Source organism: Panthera tigris, chromosome C1 (genome assembly GCF_018350195.1).
Source record: "Panthera tigris isolate Pti1 chromosome C1, P.tigris_Pti1_mat1.1, whole genome shotgun sequence".
In the NCBI taxonomy this organism is placed as follows: domain Eukaryota; kingdom Metazoa; phylum Chordata; class Mammalia; order Carnivora; family Felidae; genus Panthera; species Panthera tigris.
The window spans coordinates 28931712-28956965 of NC_056667.1; the positions used below are offsets into that span (position 1 = coordinate 28931712).

The 25254-nt window shown below is 47.7% G+C and overlaps 1 protein-coding gene and 1 long non-coding RNA gene across 8 annotated transcripts in view; one reads left to right on the forward strand and one right to left on the reverse strand.

The window, feature by feature from the left end:
* The window catches only part of EPHA10 (EPH receptor A10), a 38892-nt gene extending 28164 nt beyond the window's left edge, over window positions 1–10728 (reverse strand). For all 7 annotated transcript variants that reach the window (XR_006221253.1, XM_042996625.1, XM_042996624.1 and 4 more), the window contains exons 1-5: window positions 10574–10728; window positions 8608–8672; window positions 7213–7891; window positions 1039–1194; window positions 163–513 (exon numbers count right to left, since the gene is read on the reverse strand). Coding sequence is in view for 6 of the 7 variants with exons in the window: in XM_042996625.1 (XP_042852559.1) it covers window positions 163–513; window positions 1039–1194; window positions 7213–7891; window positions 8608–8672; window positions 10574–10679 (1357 nt within the window). In the remaining variant the exon portion in view is untranslated. The remainder of the gene's footprint in view (window positions 1–162; window positions 514–1038; window positions 1195–7212; window positions 7892–8607; window positions 8673–10573) is intronic.
* LOC122241223 lies at window positions 406–14090 on the forward strand. The gene is made up of 3 exons (XR_006221254.1): window positions 406–490; window positions 3952–4082; window positions 13836–14090. It is a non-coding gene; the product is annotated as an uncharacterized LOC122241223 (long non-coding RNA).
* The last annotated feature ends 11164 nt before the right edge of the window (window positions 14091–25254 follow it).

Sequence of the window (25254 nt, forward strand, 5' to 3'; positions counted from 1 at the left end):
CGGCACCGCGTCACCCGCGTCCTCAGTCCCTCCCCCGGGGCCCTCGGGCAGGGCTGGCCGTCTGCTGGGGGTCCCCGCCGTCAGGGACGTCGGTGGGGGCCACGCCTCCGGGGGAGACGCGGGGAGCCCGCTCTAAGCGGAGAGGGGCGCGGGCGGCCTTACCCCCGGGCCCCGTGGACACGGTGACCTGCGCGTAGGTGGCTCCCGCGGCGGCAGCCGGGCCCGACACGCCGTTGAGCGCCGCCACGCGCACGGTGTAGCGCGCCCCGGGCCGCAGGTGGAGCAGCGTGGCGGCGCGCTCCCGCAGCCCGGCCTGGCGCGGCACGAAGGCCACGCGCGGCCCGCACGGCTCGCACGCGCCCGCCGGGCCCTCGCGGCCGCAGCGCAGGCACAGCAGCGAGTACGTGACGTCCGAGCGGCCGCCCGAGTCGGCGGGCGGCAGCCAGCGCAGCCTCAGCGCCAGCGGCGAGCGGCTCAGGCTGTACTGCAGGTCCCGCGGCGCCGACGGCGGCCCTGGGGGGCGGGGCGAGCCGGGGCGGGGGGGGGGGGGGGAGGTTAGTGGGGGGGGGTAGGAGGGGCGTGGGGGGGAGGGACTGGGGGGTAAGTGAGGCCATTGATGGGTGAGAGACGGAAGGGGGCGTGGAGGCCAGTGAGTGGAGGGAGGGCCAGGGAGGTGGGAGGAGGTTAGTGAGCGGAGGAGGATGGGGTTGCGGGGCGCAGAGCTGAGTGTGAGGGGCGGGAGCCCCCCTCTGGCCGGGGCGCAGGGTGAGGTGAGGGCGTGGGGGGGGGGGGTCCACTCCACGAGAAGCCGGCCTCATCCCTCCGTCCTCTGCACTCTTGCCCTGGTTTTTCCCACCCAAGGCCCGGGCCCCATCCCCACCCCCGGCTCCCCTCCCTCCACCCCGCCATCCGGGTCGTGGCCCCCACGCCCTTCCCACGCTCACCAGTGCGGAGCCCCCTGCCCTCAGCAACCCCTCCCCCACGCCTTTATTGACTCCCTCCTCCCCCTCTGCGAACGCCTTCCGGAGGGGCACTCACGGGTGCAGGAGGCCGACGGCGGGTCGGTGGGCGAGCGCGCGTAGCTGTCCTGGCACACGCAGAACGTGGAGGCGTTTTCCAGGGCCCGGCTGTGCTCTGGGCACGGGGAGCAGAGCGGCCGACGCGAGGACAACTTGTAAAACCCTGGAGGACAGGCTGCGGGGCGGAGCCACGTGAGGAGGGGTCTCCTCCACAGCGTGTCTCTCCCCCCCACCTTCCTGCCTGCCCCATTAGGGTGACTTTAAGTCCGGGAACTGTGCCCGGAAGGGAGTCTCAGCTAGTCCAATAACAGCCGCGTGGGATGGCAGCTCCCGACGTAACCCAGGGCTACCTAACCCTTAGCGAGCGCTTAATGTGTGCAGAACACTAGCGTTTTACCTTTAGTAATTCGTTTAATCCTCCCAACAGTCTGTGAGGTGCGTCCTTTATCGTCATCTTCGTAAATGAGGGAACTAAGGCTCAGAGAGGTTCAGTAACTCGCCCAATGACCCACAGCTAGTAAATGGTGGGATTCCAGCCCCAGCAGACAGCTTTCAGAGCCCGCACCATGCTGCCTTAATTAATGCCCACTGGAAGAAAATAAGCCAAACTCTCCAGTCTTGATGTGAGCCCAGAAGAGCGGTGCCTCCAAGGGGTATTTCACAGCTACCCAAGGACAGACACCCACACACTTACAGTGACACACACACTCACTGTTGTCGTCAGAGCCCATCCTCCCACCACTACCATCGGGGGTTCGTGGCATCACAAATCCTCAACTGATGCACTTGGTTCCAGTTTGAAAGTGGAGCCAGCCAGGTGTGGGGGCTGGGGGCGGAGGGTGAGAGTAGACTGAAGGAAGGTGAAGTTTCTCTACTTTTGGTCTGGACACCCTCCCCAGTTACTTTGCTTCTGTCACTTCTCCGGGCTCACCCAGAATGCAGGTTGTTAAGAGCACAGGCTCTTTATATCCGAACAACCTGGGTTTGCACCTGGGTTGTTTACCACTTACTTGCTGTTGGCCTTGGGCAAATTGGTTGACCTCTCTGAGCCTCGGGTAGAATACCCACCTCAAAAAGGTTGTTGGAGGATTAACTGAGGTGAAGCGTAAGCCGCTTAGCCCGGCACAGACAACACGTACACAACAGTGGTAGTAATTACTGTTCCTCTGTCACAGGCCTGAAGTGGAAATGGCTGAACGCCCACTCGAAAAAATGTCTCACCAGCTGGGCCAGGTGGCAGGGAGGCAGTGGCTCCTGGCCCTCCTCTCAGCTTCTGGGTGGTTCTCACCTCCCTCCCTGCACCCACCAGGCCTTCTTGCTAGTTTAGCTGATTCTGGAAGGCTGGCTGCTCTCCAACCCCAAGAAGACACACACAGTACAACAGAGGGGATGCAGACTAGCCCTCAGGAAGGATTTTCAGCCTGTCTGGGAGAAGAGGGGAGTAAGCTGCGGGTTTCTCGTTATCTGGAAGGCTTAGGCTTTGGAAGTTCCACCTTGCTGAGTCCTGGGCAACACAGCTTTGGGCAGGGCCTGTGAAGCTTCAGAGGCTTTGGAAATAATCTGTCTTCAGAGCAGAGCATGGCACTCACTAACATGGTGGGCTGGTGACCAACGGCAACCCCCGCTGGGACTCGGATGGCCTGGGTTCCAGTGTTAGCTCTGCCCCTTTCTATGCCTCTCTGGCCTCAAGAAACCATCAGTCAAGTGGGGATGATAACCTTGGCCTGCCCACCTCTGTTGTGAAGTCAGAGTGGAGATCTGTCGGCAGGATCTCCCAGCAGTAGGGAAAAGTACCAGAGGCTCCCTTTCTCTGCATGTTTGGGACATCCACTGTCCCAGAGATGTGTGTCCCAACCGAGGTGGTTATCTCTTTGACAGACTCTGTTTAGAGGAGGTTTGTGTGGAGGCTCAGACTCATGAGAGCCTCTTGACTGCGGGCCCCTCCCTGTCTTCATCAAGGTCAGAGGCAAATGTCAGAGATCACCTAGTTTAACTCCCACTGGCCCGGTCCTCCGGCACCTTTCCTAGAAGTAGCCACAGTCTCTGCTCAGAAATGGGGAGCCCACCTTCTTCTGAGGATGCCTCTGCTGAGAAAGGGCTTCCTTATATTGAGTCCATATAAGCCTCCCTGTCTGTAACCCCCCTCTCCTGCCACCCCACCACAGGGTCTCTGTGTGCCCTGGGGAGCCTTAGAGAATATTTGCTTGGGTCCCCCTGCTCCAGGGCACTCCCACAGAGATTGGAAGACTCAGGTTGTACACCCTGATCTCCCCCACCCCCCCAAAACCCTAGTGACCAGGAGAGGGTAAATAAAAGAGAGAAACAAAAGGGAGAGAGAACATCTTGGTTCTATCCCCTCCGCATCGGTCTACCTTTAGAGAAGGCTCTGTACTCAGCTGTAGAAGGCACTGGAAGGCCTTCACTTTCTGAACACAAACCTGAGCATTTCACTTCCCTTCTTAAAACCCACCAGCACCTCCCCAGTGCCAACCACCCTACCCTTGCCACACTGAACTCTTCGTTTCACACCTCTGGCTCTTGTCCTGTAATGTCTCACAGCCCTTTTCCCTTGGCAAACTCCTATGTTTCTCCAGACCCCAGTTCAAAATAATAACTCCCTTAAAAAATAAAAATAAATGAAAAAATAAATAAATAAGAAAGAGAAGAAACAAGAAAAAAAAAAAAACACCTCGCTTATGAACCTCTCCCTGGCACCCTCCCCAGCTCCCCATTCCCCAAGGCAGAGCTGATACCATTACAAGTGGCTTTTGGTCTGGTCTCAGCTTAAGTCAGAAGGGGGACTGGGTTCCTGAGTGTGTGTGTGTGTGTGTGTGTGTGTGTGTGTGTGTGTGTGTGTGAGATTGCCCAGAATGTGTATCCAAACCCCCTCTTCCAGACCCTGATCCATTCATTGGATGATTTTTTTTTTTAGCATCTACTGTGAGTCAGGTGCTCTGGAGCTAGGATCTAGAGACAGAGTGAATGAAACAGACCAGGATCCTACTGTCCACTGGTGCAGATGCCTTCCTCCCACGTCACAAGGAGAAGAGAGGCTGTCAGTTGGTAAGTCCCTCAATGTCCGGCCGTCAAACCGGGAACCTCCCTCCACACCCATCTTTCTTCTCCCCGTTCCTTCTAGACCTAGAGGAAAGGATGAGCCACCTCCTGTTGGAGGCCTCCAGCCCCTCCTCCTTCACTCTGGGTCCTGCCCCCTTCTCCTCCTCCCAGACTATCTTCCATCACTCATATGGTTCCTACTTCTTACATTGCTCCTTCTCTACTGCTTCCTCCCGGTGACAGAACAGAGGAATGGGGTGGTAAAAGTGGTCCATTTGGGGTGCAGGCAGGAAGGGTACGATGTACGGAGTATTAAAAAACAATGAAACTGACGAAAACATGGCCCGATCTTGGTTAGCAGCAAGTGTCAGCAATTCTAAGCCATGTCAGTAATAAAATACATCCCCCCCTGGGGCAGACCACTCCCACCACCCCCTGCTTGGTGCCCCACTGGCTCCTTCCCTCAGCATATAAATAAACAAGGCTCCCATCTACAGTCAAAATCTCCTCTCAACCCAATGTCTTCCTCAAGATACCACCTCCCTCTCCTCCCCTTTCCAATCCAGCCTCCCAGAGACTTTGTGTGTGTTCCCTACTCTAGCTCCCCAACTTCCTTCATCCCCCAGCCTCCTGGCAGCCTGGTGTCTCTCTCCGTTACTCAACAGAAACTGCTTTGGCCAGGGCCACCGGGTGGACATTGTCCAAACCTCACCTTACCTGACTGCTCACCAACACTATAAGCCATTCCCTCCTGGACCCCTCCGCCTCCCTTGGCTGCCAGAAATAACACTCTCCTAGATCTTCCCCAGCCTCTGAGTCTCCCTCAAGGTCCTTTTTTATGGGCTTTGATTCTCCTACTCCCCCTTAAACCCTTAAATACCGCTGTTCTATGAGACTTCATCATTGGCCCTCTTGCTTCTTACCTCGCCTTGGTCTGTCCCAACCGTACCCACAGCTTTAAGTAGTGTCTCTCTCTCTCTCTCTCTCTCTCTCTCTCTCTCTCTCTCTCTCTCTCTCTCTCTCTCTCTTGCTGAGCTCCAGACTCACTTTCTAGCTACCTCCACTTAATGCACCCCAGACACCACAGATTCGGTGTCCATCGATGTCCTGTGATCTCTACCCCAGCAAATGATCCTCTGTCCATCCAATCCCCTAGAAGTAAATGAATCAAAAAAGACTCTTCTTTTCTCCTGTGTCACATGGTCACCAAGTGCTGTGGAGGCTGTCACATCCATCCTCATCTCTCAATGACCTCTGCTACTGTCTCACTTCAGACCATGCATTCTTTCTCCTGGACTGTTGTCCCATCTTTCTTATTTTCTACCCCTTAATCCTTCCTTCCTCAATTCTTTCTTTGTAATTATGGCTTGAGTGATCTTTTGAAAATACAAATCTGAACATGTCAGACCCCTGCTTCAAAGCCTCCCCATTGGTCAACAGCATATAGTCTCAGCACTTTATCCTAAAGTTCAAGGCCCTTCATGATTTGTTCCTGCCCCTCTCCAGCCCCATCAGCCCTCACACCCCCAAATGCCCTCTGCCCCCAGCCCCAGTCATGCTACATTCCCTCCTGCCTCCATGCTTCGGCAGACAGTCTCTTAAGTCAGAATGTTTTTATTTGCCTGGAAGAAAGGCCTTCTCACTGTCTCTCTCCACGCTTAGATTGGGGTTCTCCCTTCTCCAGGCTTCCTCAATTCTCTGTTGATATGTATCACACCCTATGGTAACCACTCCTTCACTCAGTACATTTCCATTGGGCACTTACCACATCCTGTTATGGATACTGGCGCTGCTAAAATGTGATACAACCATTGCCTGAAGTCAGTCACTAGTCCAGTGGTGGAAACACACACAAGTAGATCACTACATAGCATGGGGTAAGTGCAGAAATAGAGATTGCAGTCAACTGTACTTAATTTTTTTTAAGCAAGAAGTAGAGGTTGCAATGGGTGCTGGAGAACAGAAGTGTTTCCTAACCCTACTTGGAGAGTTCAGGAAGGTTCGTGCCTCCAAGTCCCTTACTAATCCATAAGTTCCCACCAGGAAAGAGATGGTGACATTCCTCTAAATATATATAATAAACCCTCCCTAAATGCACTTGGCAAGTTCTCAACTCATATCGAATGGACAGTTGAACAAAGGAGTGACATTAAGTTGAGTCATTTCCTCCTCTGTCTTCCCACCTCTATATTAATCCCTCCATTGGATCACATATCACCTTGTGATTTTTCAATTTTTATGTTTTCCATCTATAGAGCTTCTGAAGAGTTGAGACTATCTCTGACTCATTTCTGTTGTCCTGGCACCCAGAAAAGGACGTGGCTTAGCAGAAGCCTCTCTTGATCTTTCTACACTAAAGGCACACATCCATACCCCATCTTTACCCTCAGTCCTCAGAGCCACAGATAGGGGAGAAAAGGAGAGGTCCAGCCCGGTGCCCACACAGACCTGAGAACCCAACAGAGCCCCCACATGAAGGGTCTCCCTCAGGGGCACTTTGACTCACAGTTCGAAGAGTTGGGTGAGATCTTACTAGTCATCTAGCACAACCTCTCAGTCTTTCTCTCCAGCTCAAGAATCCCCCTTCCAGATTCTGACTTGCATATTATCAGTGACAGGGAGCTCACTATAATGTAACCAATCCCCCTAGTCCATAGCTAGTAGAGTTGGGCTGCTGTATCATTTTTCTTTATGCATACGGGAGGCAGCATGGCGTAATAGAAAGAACTTGGCAGTTGGGCGAATCTGGTTCGAACCCTTGTTCCCCATTTACTAACTTTGCAAGCGAGGTGCTAATCTCTCTGAGCCTCCGTTTCCTCATCTGTGAAATAGGGATACTGGTGACTTACTTTATTGCCAAGAATAAATGAGACATCCTTTGCGAGGTGCTTATCATAGTGCCTGAAATATAAGCCCCTAATGCCCCCTTATATGAAGTCAAATTCACCTCCTCGTAACTTCGTTCAGTGGTCCTGGCTGGACCCACTGGGAAGCTCCACAGAAGGTCAGGGCTCTGGGCTCCACAGCCCACAGCTGCTCCACTCCTCCTCCTGCCTCTTTGATCTACGGCACACTCTCTCCCAATTGCCACCTGCGCGCTACGCCCCCACGCCACGCCCCCTCGTCCGCTGAATACCTTCACAGATGTCACCACGTTCCTGGAATCCCGCACTGCAGCTGCAGCGGCCCACGGGCACCAGCCATTCACCATCAGCGCCACAGTGCATGCGCGGGGGGCTGCCGGGCTCCCCTTCTGAGTGCGCCACGCACGTTCCCGTCACCTCCACCAGCGTGGAGAAGGCACTCTCAGCTGCGGTGGCTGGGAACGCCGCCAGGCCCCGCACCGTCGCGCGGCACTGCTTGTAGTAGACGCGCACAGAGACCAGCGCAACGCATGCGCCCACGTCCTGAAAGGCCAGGTGGAAACCCCGCCGGCTGAGCGGACCGATCTCGCGCACCTCCGTGTTCAGCTTCATCTTGCGCTCTCCCAGGTCGCCCTGCGTGAAGCTCTCATCCGCAGCGATTGTATCGATCTTGCGGGGCCGGCTGCCACCTGGGCGGGGACGCCCGCGGCCCAGGTCAGCCTCTGTTTCCAGGTAGTAGACGTTGAAAGTCTCCTTGCAGGTGCCCGCGGCGCCCGGGATGCTGCTGCAGTCGCGCAGTGTGAACTGCAGCTCCACGAAGATGCGCTGCCCGCGGCCACGGCTGATCCAGCCAGTTTGCAACCAGTTGTCCTGGTTGGGCTCCAGCACGTTGCACACCTGGTATGTGCGGATCGGACGGTCATGCTCGTCCACGCCGCTGATCTCCTCCCACTGGGGAGGAGAACAAAGATGTGGGAAGCTCAGAGCCAAGGCGCCCCCAGGAGGTGAAGCCCTGGTGGTGTCTAAAGCTGAAAAACCCCTTCCCCATCATCTCGCATTCCACACACACCCCATCCCCCTGAAATTATAAGATGCAGAGCTGGGAGAAACGTTGGAGACAAAGAGTCCAACCCTTAATTTTATAGGTCGGGAAACTGAGGCTCCAGAAAGAGTGATTTGACTGGATATGAACATCGAATTAGCAGCAGAGCTGGGAATGGTGTCTGAAGTCTCCCGGCTCTCCACCCGGTGCCCACACGGGGACCAGGCTGCAGCCATACAGCCACATCTGCCCACCCCCACCAAGTTTCTAAGCCACTTTCAGGATTTTAAATCTTGCTCCTTCTATCAATCCATCAATCAGCAACACTGCTTGGAGGACCTGCTATGCGCAAGACACTGTCCAGCATTGGCTCATCTAGATGACACATTTCTGTTGCTAGACACAGTCGGTTTTCCCCTCATTATCTTTCTCTTTTTTTCTTTTCTTCTTGGACTGACTGAAGACTCAACGTTTTCTAATAGGCCACTCTGGCTTGAAGCCAGTGCCGCTGGAGATCACGTGCTCTGAGGAGCATTTTGATCTGCTGTAACCACAAAGAGCTAAAGGAATTGAGTCTCAGACCACCAGAAGATTCCTGGGAGAGGGAGAGAAAGGTTACACTTACCCCATTACTTGGCAGTGCAGTCCAGCCCAACTCAGCCTGGGAGGCTTTGGAATCCAGGAGGATGACTAGGGAGAGGAAGAACAGAGATGTCAGAAAGTCAGAAGGTCAGGAAGGTGGGAGGGACCTTTTTGTGAGTTCGTTGTAAACTTGCTGAGGGAGCAGAGACAAATTTTTCCCACCCCGTACCTTCCCATGAAGGCGTGGGGTGTGAGTAGCTTGAGTCCAGAAAGAGGTAGCCACAACAATTAGGCAAGGAGCCTGTAGCGGTTTCCTGTGGTTGCTGTAACAAATCATCACAAACTCTGTGGCTTCAAGTATCACTTATTTATTCTCTTATAGTTCTGGAGGTCAGAAGTTGAAAATCAATTTCATTGGTCTAAAGTTGGGCTGTCAGCAGGACTGGTTCCATCTGTAGGTTCAGAGGGGAGAATCCATTTCCTTGAGTTTTTCAGCTTCTAGTGGCCACCTGGATTCCTTGGCTTGTGGCATCCTCCTCCATCTTCAAAGTGCTTCACTCCAGTCCTTCCGTGACCAAGTTGCCTTCTCTCACTGACTCCTTCTGCTTCCCTCTTGTAAGGACCCTTGTGATTTCATTGGGGCCATCCAAATAATCCAGGATAATCTCCCCATCTCAGGACCCCTAACCACATCTGCAAAGTCTTTTGCATTTAGAATAAGATTGATTGGTTCTGGGGATGAATTAGGATGTGGACGTATTTGGGGAGTCATTATTCAGCCTGCCAGAGTTCATGGAAGTACTCTTAAGATTGGCTCTAAGAAAGGGGTGGTGGGGTCAGTGAGCCCCCCTTTCCACCTTCTAGGCTCCCTAAATTATAACTGCATGTCAAGAAGAGACAGAAAGTGAGCATATTAGAGGATTTCTGCATACATCCTGAATTCATTCATACTCAGGGGCTCATCTGAGGTCTGAAGTCACCAGGGATGGAAGAGACTAGAACCTTTTTAGTTTGACTCTTAGGGGCTCTGGGAAAAATGAGTGGACTCTGCCAGCAGCAGGAGAAATGAAAATTTCTTCTCTCCTGCTCTCAGTATCGGTCCCAAAGAAGCATTGGTCTGGATAGCACAGCAGCAGCTCAGAGACAGGAGCCCAGGCCATCTTGAAGTCTTGGAAGATTACAAATCTAGAGCTTAAGCAAGGGGGTGGGGCTCCAAGGTGAGGGTCTCTAAGAGGGTTGGCTCCAGAGGCATCAGTGACAGTAAGCAGGACCACCGACAGCTTCCTGATTTTGTTATAACTGACAGCACATCGGAATTGCATATTGGCGTCAGAGATCCAGCGCCCCAACCCCCCGGTCAGCGCTTTAGATTCCAGCTCCTCAGGATTCTACACCTGGATATGACGCCTCTGGATTCAGTTGAGCGTACGGCTCCCCCAAATCCAGAGGCAAGGCGCGAGCCCTGGTACCGCAGGCAGCTCCAAGCCCAACAGCGCAGACCGCTTCGGGTAGTCTGCGCTCCAAATTCAGCACTGCGGACAGCTCCCTCGCCAGCACGTCGGGCTACTCCCGGACCCAGCCATCCCTCCCCTACCAGCGCTCCACCTCCTGCCTCGCGGTTCGGGCTCCATCCCGTCGTCCCGTACTTCGATCTCACCTCCACACCTCCCTGTCTCCTCTGCTCTCTTCATCTCCCTGCCCCCACACCTCCCACCTCCAATCGCTCAGCCTGTCCGTCTCACCGGCACCTGAACCGCCGCCTCTGGCTCTCACGATTCCTGGTCTCTTTCCTCCCAGCCTTCCAGGTCTCCAGCCCGATCTCCTTAGCCACCTTTGCTTAGCTACCTTTTTCTCTGCCTCTTTAGTTCTTTGCTTCCCGCTGCCCGCTTGCCTCAAACCCCAATACAGACTCCAGTCTCTCTATACGATTCCTTCCCTCAGACCCCCAGTTCTCCAGCCTCCTATCTTTTGGCATTCCAAGCTCCAAGAACAGCCACCAGTTTCCTCACCTTCCTCGGCGATCCCGGGCCTCCCTGGTCCCAAAAGCAACGCCAGACAGAGCGGCATCAGGCAGACGAACAGGCGCAACGGATGTGGGCCGGCACCAGTCTCCATGGTCCGCAGACCAAGCTGTCAGTGCGGCGGCGGCTCAAGCCGCGCCAGCCCCAGCACCGCTGAGCAGTGCCCCCAGACCCTAGCTCCTTCTGGGGGCGGGATCTCGCTGGTTACCGTCATCCATGGGGACCAATCACTAGGCACCGCCGCGGGAAGTCCACCAATCCCCGCCAGCAGAAGGTGGAGGGGTGGAGTTTCATAGGCCAGGGGCGGAACGGCGAAATGGAGGGGGGAAGGAAGGGGTCCCGCCAATCTCCAAACGTGGGGGTGGGTAGCGCTGAACGCTGGTCTGGCTCCTGGGGAGGAGGATGAGCCGGCGACGAAGGCCCAGAGCGCAAAACCTTAGCCTCTCATTCCCGAGAAGTAGACAATGTGGGCGTGGCTTAAAGAGGGGCGAACCTCGGGGAGGCCGCGACACTTGCAGCCTCTGAGCTAGGCTGGAAGCTCCCTTGTTCCCAGGACTTTCAAGGGGTTTTGAAGCCTGATGTCCCGACCCCAAGCTCTGGGGAGCTCCTCTATCTACAAGCCCTTGGCTTCTTCCTGTGTCTGAGGCTCCTGGTGTCTTATGGCTCAATCCTGCCCTCTTCTCTCCCCGCCCTCCTCACACAACACACACACACACACACACACACACACACACACACACACACACCGGCAGGAGGGAGGGAGGGGCTAAGGCTGACCCTGGGAGCTACTCTAGAAAGGAGAGCAAAGTGGGAGACGGAATCCCACCCTACCAGCAGCGCTTCCGAGGTTGGGAAACCATGTGGACGCCAGGATGGGGCGGTGGTAAATTTTGCATGAACGATCGGTTCCTCAGGTTCCTGCTCTTGCTGCCAGGACACAGGCAGCACTCTGCACAACTACCCTTTTCCCCAGTCTGCTCAGAGCCTGGAGTCCCCCCCCCCCCCCCCCCCCCGCGCCTTGATAATCCCTCTCCGCCCATCCCAGGTGACTGGGAAGGAGCTCAGCGGCAGGGACTCCCAGGGGTCTGCGAAAGAGGCGGAGCAATCCTCGCGGAGTTCAGCCAGCGCTGGGGAAGCTGCAAGGAAACGTGGAACACGACCTCTATCTAGTGAAGGTCATTTATGTGCAAGCTGAGGGTTTAAGGCGTTGGTGGTGGGAAGGGCTGGAGCCCTCCAGGACGAGGGAGGCGGCTATTGAGCGCCACCATCTGGGCTGAACTTGAGCAGAGAAAGCTCCACCCACCCTGTGGCTTTTCAAAGCTCTTTTCTTGGGGGACCCAACACCGCTCCTTTATGGTGTCTAAAGCAGCCTGAAGAACCCTTGAAAATTAATGAGTCGTGTATCCCCATGACCTGCCTGGCCTGAGTGTACATTTTGTGTGTATGTATATGCTCCTTACCTTTCAACCAACACTCCCTGAGTGCCATGCTCTGTGCTGAAAATATCTGGGTGAATCTCTGTCTCTGCTACAATCCATACCTCCTTGGGGTAATGGATAATGAATAATGAAAATTGCTGGCATCGTAGACAACTGGCCACTTACAAGCCTCTGAGCTAGCCTGGAAGCTCCCTTCCTGTGTCGTGTGTGTGTGTGTGTGTGTGTGTGTGTGTGTGTGTGTGTGCGCGCGCGCATGCGCATCTAGTATGTGTGTGTTTATGCACCCTTGCTCACAGACATACTTGCTGGACAGCAAGAAGGAGGAGTGGCTGGGAAGAGTTGGGATCCTTTGCCGGTAAAAAGAAAGGTCATCAGGAGGGGCTGAGGCTCCGACACCACAGGACACCGAAGCCCGCTGAGAAAGCAGAAGGAGGTGTGGCATCCAGCTGTTCTTAGATGCAGGTGGGGTCTTTGAAATCAGATCTCCCTGAAGAAGCGCTCTTACACCCCTACCTCCTTCCATCTTCATTCTTCTCACGCTCAATTTTCCCCTCCCCCTCCACCCCCAGCGTTGGGAGTTGGTATTTTTAGAAGCTGCTTAGAGACCCAGGACTCCTTTCATTTCAGAATGAGTCCTCACTCCACTACCCCTCACCCTTCTCTTCAAAACCGGGTCCCATCCCTTATGCAGTCTCTAAGGCGCCAGTCACAGCTTCTTACCTGCGCTCCAGGGACTTCAGCCCAGAGGTTCTGGCCCTGTATGCTAACACAAAATGCAGACTCCTTAGGAGCCTGGAAGGATCATTCAGGAGCCAAGCATATGGAGGAAATTATCTGGGGAAAGCCATACAGATGCCCCAACAAACCCCTGGCTGTCCGGAGTCTGGTTCTCATCCTCTCCCACCACATGCATCTGTAGCCTCCTTGGGGAAATTGCCAGATTGAGACCCTAGCAATGGGGGAAAGAAGAGGAAAAGAAGATTTGAAACAATCCTTCAGTCCTTTTCTTTCTTCCTCTGAACAATTCATTTATAATAAAACCAGGACGGAGATGCCTCAGTGTATAAGGATATATGCAAATCAGCAAGATCTTAAGAGTTCCTCCAAAGCGGACTCCACTCAACCAGGTGACTGCTGAATAGACACCTAAGTGAAGATATTCAAAAGGACCTTAGAAGGAAACTAAGCTATTTTACTGTGAACTTAAAGTGCTGGGGTCCAGTCAACCAAGGGCCAGGTTAGATTCTTCCCTGGAATAGCCAGTAGAGGAGTGGGGTGGGGGTGGGGTTCTGGCATAGTGCTGAACTGTGAGCCCACCTGCCAGCTTCAGCCTGTAGAAAATTTTCTGTCCGTGGTGCGGAACCTACCAAAGTCTGGACCCTCCATTTTCAACTGGACCTGGGGCCTTTCTGCTGCCCTGCTCTAATCATCAGCCCAGGGCTCTCTGCCTTGTTCCTCCAGCCTATAACCCAGACCTAGCTATTTGCACCTCCAGAAGGTAAGCAGCCTTACTTCATGGAGTAAGAGTGGAGGAACCTGGCACCCATCTGGAAACTCCTGTTTTCTCCTCTGCTCCTCCCCAACCCCATATGAGGTGGGATAGAAGGGATGCTTCTCTCTACTTCTACCTTACTCTCTGCAGCATGATGGGAAGAACACCTGTTGGAGCTGAGCAGCTTAATTCAACATCTAATTATTTATTAGAAGTGATCTTCCAGGAAGCCAATCCAACTTTATTGCAACTTCCATTTCCAAGTTACTGAAAGTTATACATCTAGGGGCTGAAAATTTGATCTCTTCCTTTTGCACAGATCCAGAAAGTACATTCATCCTGGCTAGGCAGAGAAGGTCATCTCCTCCATGGAGAAGACTAAGATTGCTTCAGAGAATCAGGGCCAATCCCTCTCCTTGGAAAAGAGGACAAGGAAGGAGCAAAGAACAGTGGCAAGCCCTACTGCTCAAAGGGACATTTCCAATTTGTCTCTTTCCTCTTCCGGTCTATCTCCTACTCCCCAGCTTAAGAAAAATAAACATCTCCAAGGTGAATTATTTTCTAGGACAATAAATTCACAAGCAAAAATAAGATGGAGGTTATATACAAGTGTTTACATTGTATTTTTCTAAGATAAAGGAAATATAAAATATTGAATTCATTGACTTTGAAAATTAAGCAGCAAAAACCTTTCATTAATACAAATATTCAGACTTTATGATACTCTGCTTCCTCCTCTGTAAAATAAGAGTGAAAATACTTCAGAGTTATTGTGAGGTCAGAATATAATTTATATATATATATATATATATTATATATATAAATTTTATATATATTTATATATATTATATGTATAATATATATATATATATATATATATATATATATATATATATATATATTCCAGCACATAGTACTTGGCACATAGTTCTGGTATGTTTTATTATTCAACTTCATGGTTAATTAAGGTGAAAAACAGAAAAAAAAAGAAAGGAGAGAGACAGTCATAGAGGAAAAGACATAATGAGGGATAAAGAAGGAGACAGTTTGTTGAGATGAATGTGACTAGAAAGTACGAGAGCCTGAAAGAAATGTGCTTGAAGAGACAGGAGTGTCATCAGGGCTGGCTGGCTGGCCAGCTGCCAAGTGCCCTCAGAGGTGACACTTACCTTGGTGAATTAATCATGGTCCAGGATCATAAACTTGACTTTAACAGCACTAAGAAAGAACCTATGTGTTGGAGGGTTGGAAAGTAGATCGTACTAACTCAGCTCCAATATTGCTATCTGATTCAAAGAACCAATGAATTAATATACAATGAGAAATGGAACTGCCAAGGAATCCAGAATTCTCACATTACCATGTCCAGCAAATTCTTCCTTTGTAAGAAAATGTGCATAGGAAGCCAATTTATGACGCAAAGGCTGCTTTGAGAGTGTAAGGGGAGGCAGTTGGATGGTTTAAATATTTGAGGGCATCAGGCTCTGGTACCTTGTGCCTCCAAATTTCCAATAGGGATAAACCTGCCACTGGCACCTCAGTGACTGTACGAAGGGCCAGGGCTTGGAATGGGATCTATCAACATATGCTTCTCTGACTGTTTTTAAAATCCTAATTTTATTTCTGAAGAGCTCATTTTGAGATTGAAGCAGACCTTTTAAATTTAAATGACCAAAGTAATATAAACTGATAAAAAATTTTGTAAGTAAAAAGTAAAGATATCCATTAGTACTACCCTCATATAGTCCCATTTCAAATTTTAAACATGTTAATAGATTGATATGTACCCTTCCTGATATTTTCTATGCATACACACACACAAACACACACACCTTTACAGAAAATATATCTGTTAGTGAGGTAAATACTGTTGACTACTCAATACCTTTTCTCTTTTATATTTTTCATTGCTAAGAAATCCCCAGTTTTGTTCAGATGTTCATCTACTACAGTCCTTTGCTCAGAGAAGATGACCTTCTCCCCAAGTTCAGGGATGAATAAAGATTGTTATTGGTTAATCATTGTCATCCCATTCCATGTGTCAGGGTTAGCTTAGGCATGGGTATGTAACACAGCCCTGGCCTTCTGAATTAGAGATTCTGGAAAAGGTTTTCTCTCCTAATAGAAGGAATTGCCTAACAGGCAACATCCCACTTCTTCTCTGCATGTCATATCTGCAATTGACACCTGAAGTGGCTGCAACCATTTCAACATGATGAAGACAGAGATATCAACACTTTGGTAAGATTTTTCAGTTGTGGTAACTGGAAACCTAACTAAAATTGGCTTAAACAAAAATGGTATTTTATTAATTTTATTCACATTATTTTATCAGTGTAACTGAATGAGCTAGATCTGCATAGAACAGCAACATTTTGCATTGGGATTGTTCTGGAGTTTTAGCTAATCACCAAACTTGGATTCTAAAAAGAAGTGCAATTGAAATCCTAGAACTAAAAAAATACAATAACTGTATGTAACAAAATGGATGGATTTAACATAAGGTTAGACACAACTAATTCTAGGAGTAATAAGCTGAAAGGTTAGTATAAAATATCCATACTGAAGTATGTAGAGAGAGAAGAGAATAGAAAATGTAGATAAGAGAGTAAGAGACATATGAGACATAGTGAATAAGCCTAAATACATGGAATTAGAAAGAGGAAAGAGAGAGTATGGGAAAGAAGCAATATTTGAAGAGAGGACAGTTGAAATTTTTCTAAAACTTATGAAAGACATTAAGACATATACTCAGGAAGTGTCATCAATCTCAAGCAGGATTAATGCAAAGAAAGCAATATCTAAACACCTCATAATAAAACTGCTGAAGACCAAAGATAATGACAAAAGAAAAAACCCTAAAAACAATTAGAAAGAGAAAATATGTACGTTACCTTCAAAGGAAGAACATTATTAAGACTAGCAACCGACTCCCCAACATAAATGATAAAATCAAGGAAATGATGGAATAGCATCTTTAAGGTATTGAAAGAAAATATGGTTAATCTAAAATTTTATACCCAGTGAAAATATCCTTAAAAAATGAAAGAGAGGCACCTGGATGGCTCAGTTGGTTAAGCATCTCACTCTTGGTTTCGGCTCAGGTCATGATCTCACGGTTCATGAGTTCCGAGCCCCACAGTGGGCTCTGTGCTGACAGGGCAGAGCCTGCTTGGGATCCTCCCTCTCTCTCTCTCTCTGCCCCTCCCCTGTTTGCGCTCTCTCTCTCTCTCTCTCTCTCTCTCTCTCTCTCAAAATAAATAAATAAATAAATAAATAAATAAATAAATTTTAAATGAAAGAAAAATACATGTTTTCAGACACTCAAAACCTGAGAAAAATTTTCATCCATAGGCCCTCACTAAAAGAAATACTAAAGGAAATTTTTCAAACAGAATGAAAATAAACCAAGGAAGCACAACATGCAGGAAGAAATAAAGAGCAACAGAAAGGGTAAATATATGGGTAAAAGTAAATGAACAATGACTGTATAAAGCAATAATATTTTGTGGAATTCTAAGCATATGTAAAATTAAACTGCACCACAGAAATGGTACACAGGGTAGCAGCAGGTGAATAGAGTTAAAGTATTTTAAGGTCCTGTCATTGTCCAGAAAATGGTAAAAGAATTAATTTATACTAAACTTTAACAAGTCAAGAATGCATGCTGTAATCACCATAGTAATTATGGAAGAATAGTTAAAATATATATATCAAATTCATGCAGTAAAATAATGGAATAATAAAAGGAGTCAAGGGATGCTTGGGTGACTCAGTTGATTAAGTGTCCAACTCTTGATTTCAGCTCAGGTCATGATTTCATGGTTCATGAGTTCAAGCCCTTCACTAGGACTGGGATCCCCTCGCAAAATAAATAAACTTAAAAAAATCCATCAAAAAAGGTTTAAAAGGTTAGAGGAAAAAGGAACATAGAACATGTGAGAGAAATATAAAATAAATACTACAATATCTTGAAACTCAAATATATAAATAGCTATTAAATCTAAGTGAACTAAATACCTCTTTTAAAGACGAAAATTGTCAAATTGGTTTTTAGAAAGAAACTCATTGCTGCTTTTAAAAAAATCTTATATATAAGAATTTGGATATGTTAAAGAAAACAGTTGTAAAAAACATGGTACACAAACAGTAACTAAAAGAAAATCAGTAAAGCAAAACTAATATTATACAAATTAGACTTCAAGGCAAGAAGCATTATTAGACGCTGTATAATGGGGAAAATGTCAATAAACCAAGAAGATATAACAATTCTAAATTTGTATACACCTAATAACATAGTCTTAAAGTATATAAAAGCACATCACACCACACCTCCACATCTGCAGTATAAAAACTAAAATTCCTGGGAATCCAAGGAAGACATTTTGGGCAAAAGAATGAACATGGAAGGTAGTGCACTCAGCGTTATGAACACAGCATAGGAGTATCACTCGGTGTAATCAACTGCTGCTGCTGCTGCGACACATAAATCTCCCCATATTTCAATGACTTAATTCAACAAGGTTATTTTTAGCTTTCATTATATGTTCAGTGTGACTTAGTAGGGACTCTGCTCCATTCACAGTCCTCAAGGGGAAGAAATTGACAGAGACTTGTTGACCCTATAGAATCGGGAACATGGGATGGGGGAAGAGGGTGTTGTATGAGCCATGCAAATCCCTATCTCAGCTCAAAAGTAACCCAAGTCGCTTCTGCTTATGGGGACTCTGCTTATGCATTGACTCATGGGGCATCAGGGTGGCTCAGTCAGCTGAGCATTTGACTTCGGCTCAGGTCATGATTTCACAGGTGGTTGAATTGGAGCCCTGTGTTGGGCTCTATGCTGACAGCTTGGAGCCTGAAGCCCGCTTTGGATTCTGTGTCTCTCTCTGCCCCTCCCCCACTCTCTCTGCCCCTCCCCCACTCACACTCTGTCTCTGTCTCTCTCAAAAATAAATAAACATTAAAATAAAAAAAGATCACTGACTCTGGAGGCACCTGGGTAGCTCAGTCAGTTAAGCATCCAACTTCAGCTCAGGTCATGATCTCACTGTTCCAGAGTTCAAGGCCCTCATTGGGCTCTGTGCTGACAGCAAGAGCCTGGAGCCTGCTTCGGATTCTGTGTCTCCTTCTCTCTGAACCTCCCCTGCCCACGCTCTCTCTCTCTCTCAAAAATAAATAAACATTAAAAAAAAAAAAAAGCATTGGGACACCTGAGTAGTTCAGTCAGTTAAGTGTCCGATTTCAGCTCACATCATGATCTCGAGGTTGGTGAGTTCGAGCCCTGCATCGGGCTCTGTGCTGACAGCTTGGAGCCTGAAGCCTGCTTTGGATTCTGTGTGTCTCCCTCTCTCTCTGCCCCTCCCCCGCTTCCTCTCTCTTTCTCTCTCTTAAAAATAAACATTAAAAAGAAAGTCAAAAGCCATCTTGAATAATTGAACCCTTCTGCCAGATTGTCTAATGGCCATTTGTTTTCAGGCCTGCTTCCTCTAGGTCCTCCTCATTGTCTGGCATGGGTTCGGAAGTACTCATCCCCACGAAGTCATCTTCTGTTAATTCCTCTGGTGTGGTGTCTGTTAGCTCTTAAATTTCTCCAAGATCCATATCTTTAAGGACTTCACCCCCCTCTACCCCTTTATTTTTTTTGCAATCACAATCTCTTTCATGAGTTCCTTGATTGGCTCTCTTCGTAAATCTGGTGAAGTTATGCATAACATCTGGACACAGTTTTCTCCAGCAGGAATTTACTGTTTCGGGCTTGATGGCTTTCACAGCTTTTCTATAAAAGTGATGCATCTTCAGTAATTCTTCCAGACTTTCGTGACGTTCTCTCCATTGGGGTTCTGCCATAGCATTGACAAACCTTTCTGTGGGGTACCATGTGTAATGAGACTTAAAGGTCCTTATGACTCCCTGATCTGGAGGCTGAATTAGAGATGTTGTGTTTGGGGGCAAGTAGACCACTTGGACGCCTTTGTTATTGAACTCACGGGCTTCTGGATGGCCAGGGGCATTGTCCAATATCAAAAGAACTTTAGGGATGCCTGGGTGGCTGAGTCAGTTGAGCGTCTGACTCTTGATTTTGGCTCAGGTCATGATCTTAGGGTCATGGGATCGAGCCCTGTGTCAGGCTCTGCCTTGGGGCATGGAGCCTGCCTAAGATTCTCTCTCTCCCTCTACCACTTGTTCTCTCTCAAAAAAAAAAAAAAAAACAACATTAAAAGGCCATCCCTAATGGCAAGATACTTCCTGACTTTTTAGGAACAATGCATAGATGAAACCAATCCAAAAAAAGTGTTCTCATTGTCCAGACCTTCTTATTGTACAACCAAAAGACTAGCAACCAGTGTTTAGGGGCTCAGGCAGTCCTGAACACACACCTGACTGCATTTGCACAAAGCAGTAGTGTTGGCCTATCCCTTTCTGCCTTCAGTCTTGGTGCTTGCTTCTCTTTATTACTAATAAATGTTCTTCATGGAATATTTTCCCCCCAAGAACCAGGCACTTTCATCTACATTGAACACCTGTTCAGACAGATAACCTTTCTTCTCAGTGGTTTCCTTAATGGCACCTGGGAACTTGTCTGCCACCTCATGGCTGGCAGAAATGGCTTCTCTTGTTATCCTGACGTTTTTAAAGCCAAACCTCCTCCTAAAACTATCAAACCATCCTTTGCTGGCATTAAATTCTCCAACTTTCAATCCTTCATCTGCCTTTTGCTTCAAGTTGTGATAGAATGACTTCCCTTTTCTCAAATCATATTAGAGTCGATAGGTATAACTTTTTCATAGCAATCCTGCACCCACATAAACGCTGCATTTTCAATATGAGATAAAAAGGTATTTTGCAAAAAAAAAAAAAAGCAAGGTTTTTGTTCTTGCTGGCATAGCTGCAGCGACTGCTTCACAAATTTCCTTTCCTTTTTTTTTTTTTTTAAACAATAGTACTTACAGTGGATTCATTTATCTTGAATTGGAGGGCAACCATAGCCGCAGACCTCAATCTATGGTACATATCAAGCAATTCAACTGGAACTGGGAGAACTTCCAGCACCACTAGTGGCATTTCATATGGGTCCCATGGTGACATTCAAAGTTTACGGTATTGCACTAAACACAAAAAATACACAAGAACCACGAGAGATCACTTTTTACTCCAATACCCAATTTGCTGGAAAGACCAACTGCTCACTCAGAGATGATGACCATCAATCACATGCTGCTTTTTCAAAACTGAAGCCTAGTTGATACACAGTGTTGCTTTCATTTCTGGTGTACAACAGAGCAATTCAACAACTCTATACTTACGCTGTAGTTACCCTCTTTCACCATACAACGCTATGACAGTACCATTGGCCATAGTCCCCATGCTGTACCTTTCATCCCTATGACTTATTCCTTCCATAACAGGAAGCCTGTATCTCCCACTCCCCTTCACCCATTTTCACTCATCCCCACGTCTCTTTCTCCTCTGGCAACTACCATTCTCTGATCACACACTGTTTTAAGCAGATACTAGCAATGCTTGAGCTCACCACAATAGCAACGGGAGGTAGCTCCAAAATTATTGTGGTAGTACAGCATGCACTAAATTTTATGCAGTTATGATTTATACTGCACCTTTATCTTCGTCTGATTTCCCTGGTGTCACCTATGGTCTGTAAGTGTTTGTGTGAGTGAGTTTTGATCAGTTTTAATGTTTGTAATAGATGTGTGTATATCTTATGGTAGTAGATGATAAAATACACTAATATCTATGTATATTTTATGCATAGATGACACATCCAACTTTTCCTTAGTTTTCTGGAATGTCTGTGCTACGCAGTTGTCTGTGAGTTTTTTTCAAATGGTCACAAGTCTCCGAAAAGTTTTCCAATGTACTTATTGGACAAAAAAAATCTATATAAGTGGACCTGCACAGTTCAAACCGTGTTGTTAAGGAGTCAACTGTACGTCCTCTATTGGTGTATGACACTATTTGAAAATTGTGTAAAAAATTATTTTTCAGGGCACCTGGTGGCTCAGTCAGTTAAGCGTCCAACTCTTGATCTCAGCTCAGGTCTTGATCTCAGGGTCGTGAGTTCAAGCCCTGTGTTGAGCTCCACACTGGGCATGAGCCTACTTAAAAAACAAAGTTTTTTTCTACCTTCCCAATAATCTCTCCATTGTTTTGTCTTTAAAATACCATTTATCCATTTCTCTCTTTTTGTGTGTCTGTGTCTGTCTTCATTTCTCTCCTTGGCTCCCTTCTTTCTCTTCTCTCCCAAATAGCACCTTCCTTAACTTATTCAAAACTCCTAGAAGAGGTCCTATGGTGATACAGGGTTAAAAGAAACAGCTGTAGGGGCACCTGGGTGGTTCAGTCGGTTAAGCATCCTACTTCGGCTCAGGTCATGATCTCACAGTTCGTGAGTTCAAGCCCCATATCCAGCTTGCTATTGTCAGTGCAGAGCCTGCTTCAGATCCTCTGTCCCCCTCTCTCTGCCCCTCCCCTGATCTCACTCTCTCTCTTTCAAAAATAAATAAATATTTAAAAAAAGAAAGGAAGAGCTGTATCCTTTTACATAATGTGCTTTTGACTATAGACCATAGACAACTGTTCAAATGCACTCTCTCACTCCTTACCCCCAAATATTTGTATCTATATCAATAAGGCCAGTAGGGGGAGGCTACATACTTCCACTGTGGCAAAAGTGGAAAACCAAAGAATGAGTTAGGATTTACACCCTCAGATGAAGACAGTTTTGGAGCCCTCTGAGAAGAGAAATGGAGCCTACATACATCACTCTATAATAGGACACTGGTCAGGGACAACATCCAGAATATTGCAACTTAAAGGAACATCAGAGCTCCACTAGTCCACCTGCCCATTATACAGATGAAGCAACTGAGGCCCAGTGAGGGAAAGACATTTGCCTGGGTCAAGGAGGAAAACTGCAAATCTTAGACTAGAACCTAGGCATCCTGATTAAAAATTTCAAGCCTGTTGGGGTGAAGGACTCAGTTGGTTAAGCGTCTGACTTCGGGTCAGGTCATGATCTCACAGTTTGTGAGTTCGAGCTCCACGTTGGTCTCTGTGCTGACAGCTCAGAGCCTGGAGCCTGCTTCAGACTCTGTCTCCCTCTCTCTCTCTCTGCTCCTCCTCTCTCTCTCTCTCTCTCTCAAAATTAAATAAACATTACAAAGTTTTTTTAAAAATTTAAAGCCTCCTTATTCAGTCAAAGTTGGTTGGACAGACGGTATGTTACTTGCTGTACTAACAAATTAGCAGAAACTTGGCAGCTTAAAAGAATACACATAATAATATCTCACATATTCCATGGGTCAGTTCTGGGCGCAGCTTAGATGGGCCCTTTGCTCCGGGTCCCATAGCCTGTGATCAAGGTGCTGGCCAGCTGCATTCTCATCAACAACTCAACTAGGGAATAACTTGCTTCCAAGCTCATTCACATTGTTGACAGAATTAATTTCCTTGTGGTTGTAGTCCTTGTAGGACTGAGGAGGCTGGCTTTTTTCCTGGCTCTTGGCTGGAGGCTGCCCATAGTTCCTTGCCATATGAGCTTCCCAAAGTGGCTGCTCACTTCATCAAGCCAACAAGAATCTGTCCCTTCAAGGGTACCCAGTCCTTCTTTTAAGGATTTTTCATGATTAAGTCAGAATCATTTTGCTTTTAATCTACTCAGATTCAACTGATCTGGGACCTTAACTTCATCTACAGAATTTCTCACTTGTGCTACATTCTACTAGTTAGAAGCAAGTCACAGGTCCCACCCACACTCAAGGGGAGGGGGTTTTAGAAGGGCATGCACACGAGGGAACAGGAATCCTGGGGACCATGTGAGGGTCCATCTGCCACAGACAAAAATATTTAAATATACTCAAGTGAAGGAGAGAGTAGTTATCAGGTGGATGCACATATCTCCCAAGAATGAATTGGACAAGCTGGTGGCAAATGAAGCAGGTCTGAGAGCTGCCAGATACAGAGGCAGCTGATTTCTCCTTAAAAAAAAAAAAAAGTCTTTTCTTGCTCTCTTTTCCTCTTTCCTCCTGGGGTAAAATAATCTCTAGTTTATTTTATTTTATTTTTCATAGCATAGTGGCTGCACTTTCCTTTTTGTAGACAGACTGCTCACCTCAGCCTCCTCATGGCATCTGCCCTTAAACTCTGGTCTCCCCAACACTCTGACTTGTCATGGTCCACATGGCCTGTCATGTCCACTCCGGCTTCTACTGTGTCCCTGAGTTTGCATGACCTTTCAGTTTACCTCCCGACAGCTAATTTTGGTTCATTCTTGGGGAGGAATCAAATTGTCTAGCTTGGGTCATGTCTGCTTCTGGTCCAAACGCCATGGTCAGTGGAACAAAATGGCCACTTTAGCAGGTGTGTGTGTGTCAGGACTTTGAACTTGCTGTTCCCTCTGCCTGGAACTCTCTTCCTCCAAATGTCTGCATGGTTTCCTTTCTCTCCCTTCAGGTCACCCTTGCCAACTTTCAGGTCTTCCCTGACCAACCTACTAAAAATTACAGAACTTCTCCACCCTGGCATTCCTCCCCTAACCCTGGCTGGCTTTTCTCCACAGCACTTATCATCATCTGACCACTTTTATTCATTGATTGATAGACAACCTAATACGTGAACTGTGCGGAAGACAGTATTCGCAGAATTGCTGTAGTTGTGTTGAGAGTTTAGGAAAAACAACTAATGAAGATATCACAAACAAATCAAACAGGGAAAAGGGGAATGAGCTCCAGGAGAAATAAAAATTGTACAAGAAAGGAAGTATAATTATAGTTCACATTTGGCTCAATAGTGAAAAATATTCTAGGATGTAATGTATCTGCTAGTGATTTAACCTAAAATACAGCCACAGAAGAGGAAAGTTGGGAATGGGCTATATATCAGGATGTCTATCAATATCCATCGTTCCTGAACATACCTGTGCCGGGGTATCTTTCCACTCCTATTGGGCACACTGCTCTTTGGACTTGCCCAGGTCATCCTGGCGCTCCCCAGAGCTTTTCCTCTGTGTTAGATTTCCTTTTTACCAGATCCCAAGTTTCTCTTTACCTTTTTAAATTTAGCCCTTCATTATATCCTTTGGTGGCTTCCTGAGAAAGAGGACACAGGAGAAAAAAACCCTGAGACCTTGGGTACCTAAAAATGTCTTTCTTCTCTCTTCACACTTGTTAAACTGGTTATAGAATTCTAGGTTCAAAATTATTTTCCCTCAGAGTTTTGGAAGTAAGTCTCCCTGTGTTCTGGCGTCCAGTGTTACTTCCAGTGTTACTCTCATTCCACATCCTTGGCATGTAACATCTTTTTTTCTTCCCTAAAAACTTGTATTTTCTCTTTGTTTTCACTATCCCAAACTTTCATAATGATGAGTCCTTTGTGTATTTCCTTCCATTCAATGCTCACTTGGAGGACTATCACAAACCCTAAAGTCATGTTTTGTGAAATTTTCTTGTGTGAGTTCTTTTTTTTTTTAAATGTTTATTTACTTGAGAGAGAGAGAGAGAGAGAGAGAGAGAGAGAGAGAGAGAATCCCAAGCAGGCTCCATGCTGTCAGCACAGAGCCTGACACCAGGCTCGATCTCACAGACCTGGAGATCATGACCTCAGCCAAATTCAAGAATCAGGACACTTAACCCACTGAGCCACCCAGGCGCCCCAAGTAGGTTCTTTGATAATTTCTTCTTTCAGTGTTATCTATAATTTTTTGTGTGGAATTTGCAGTG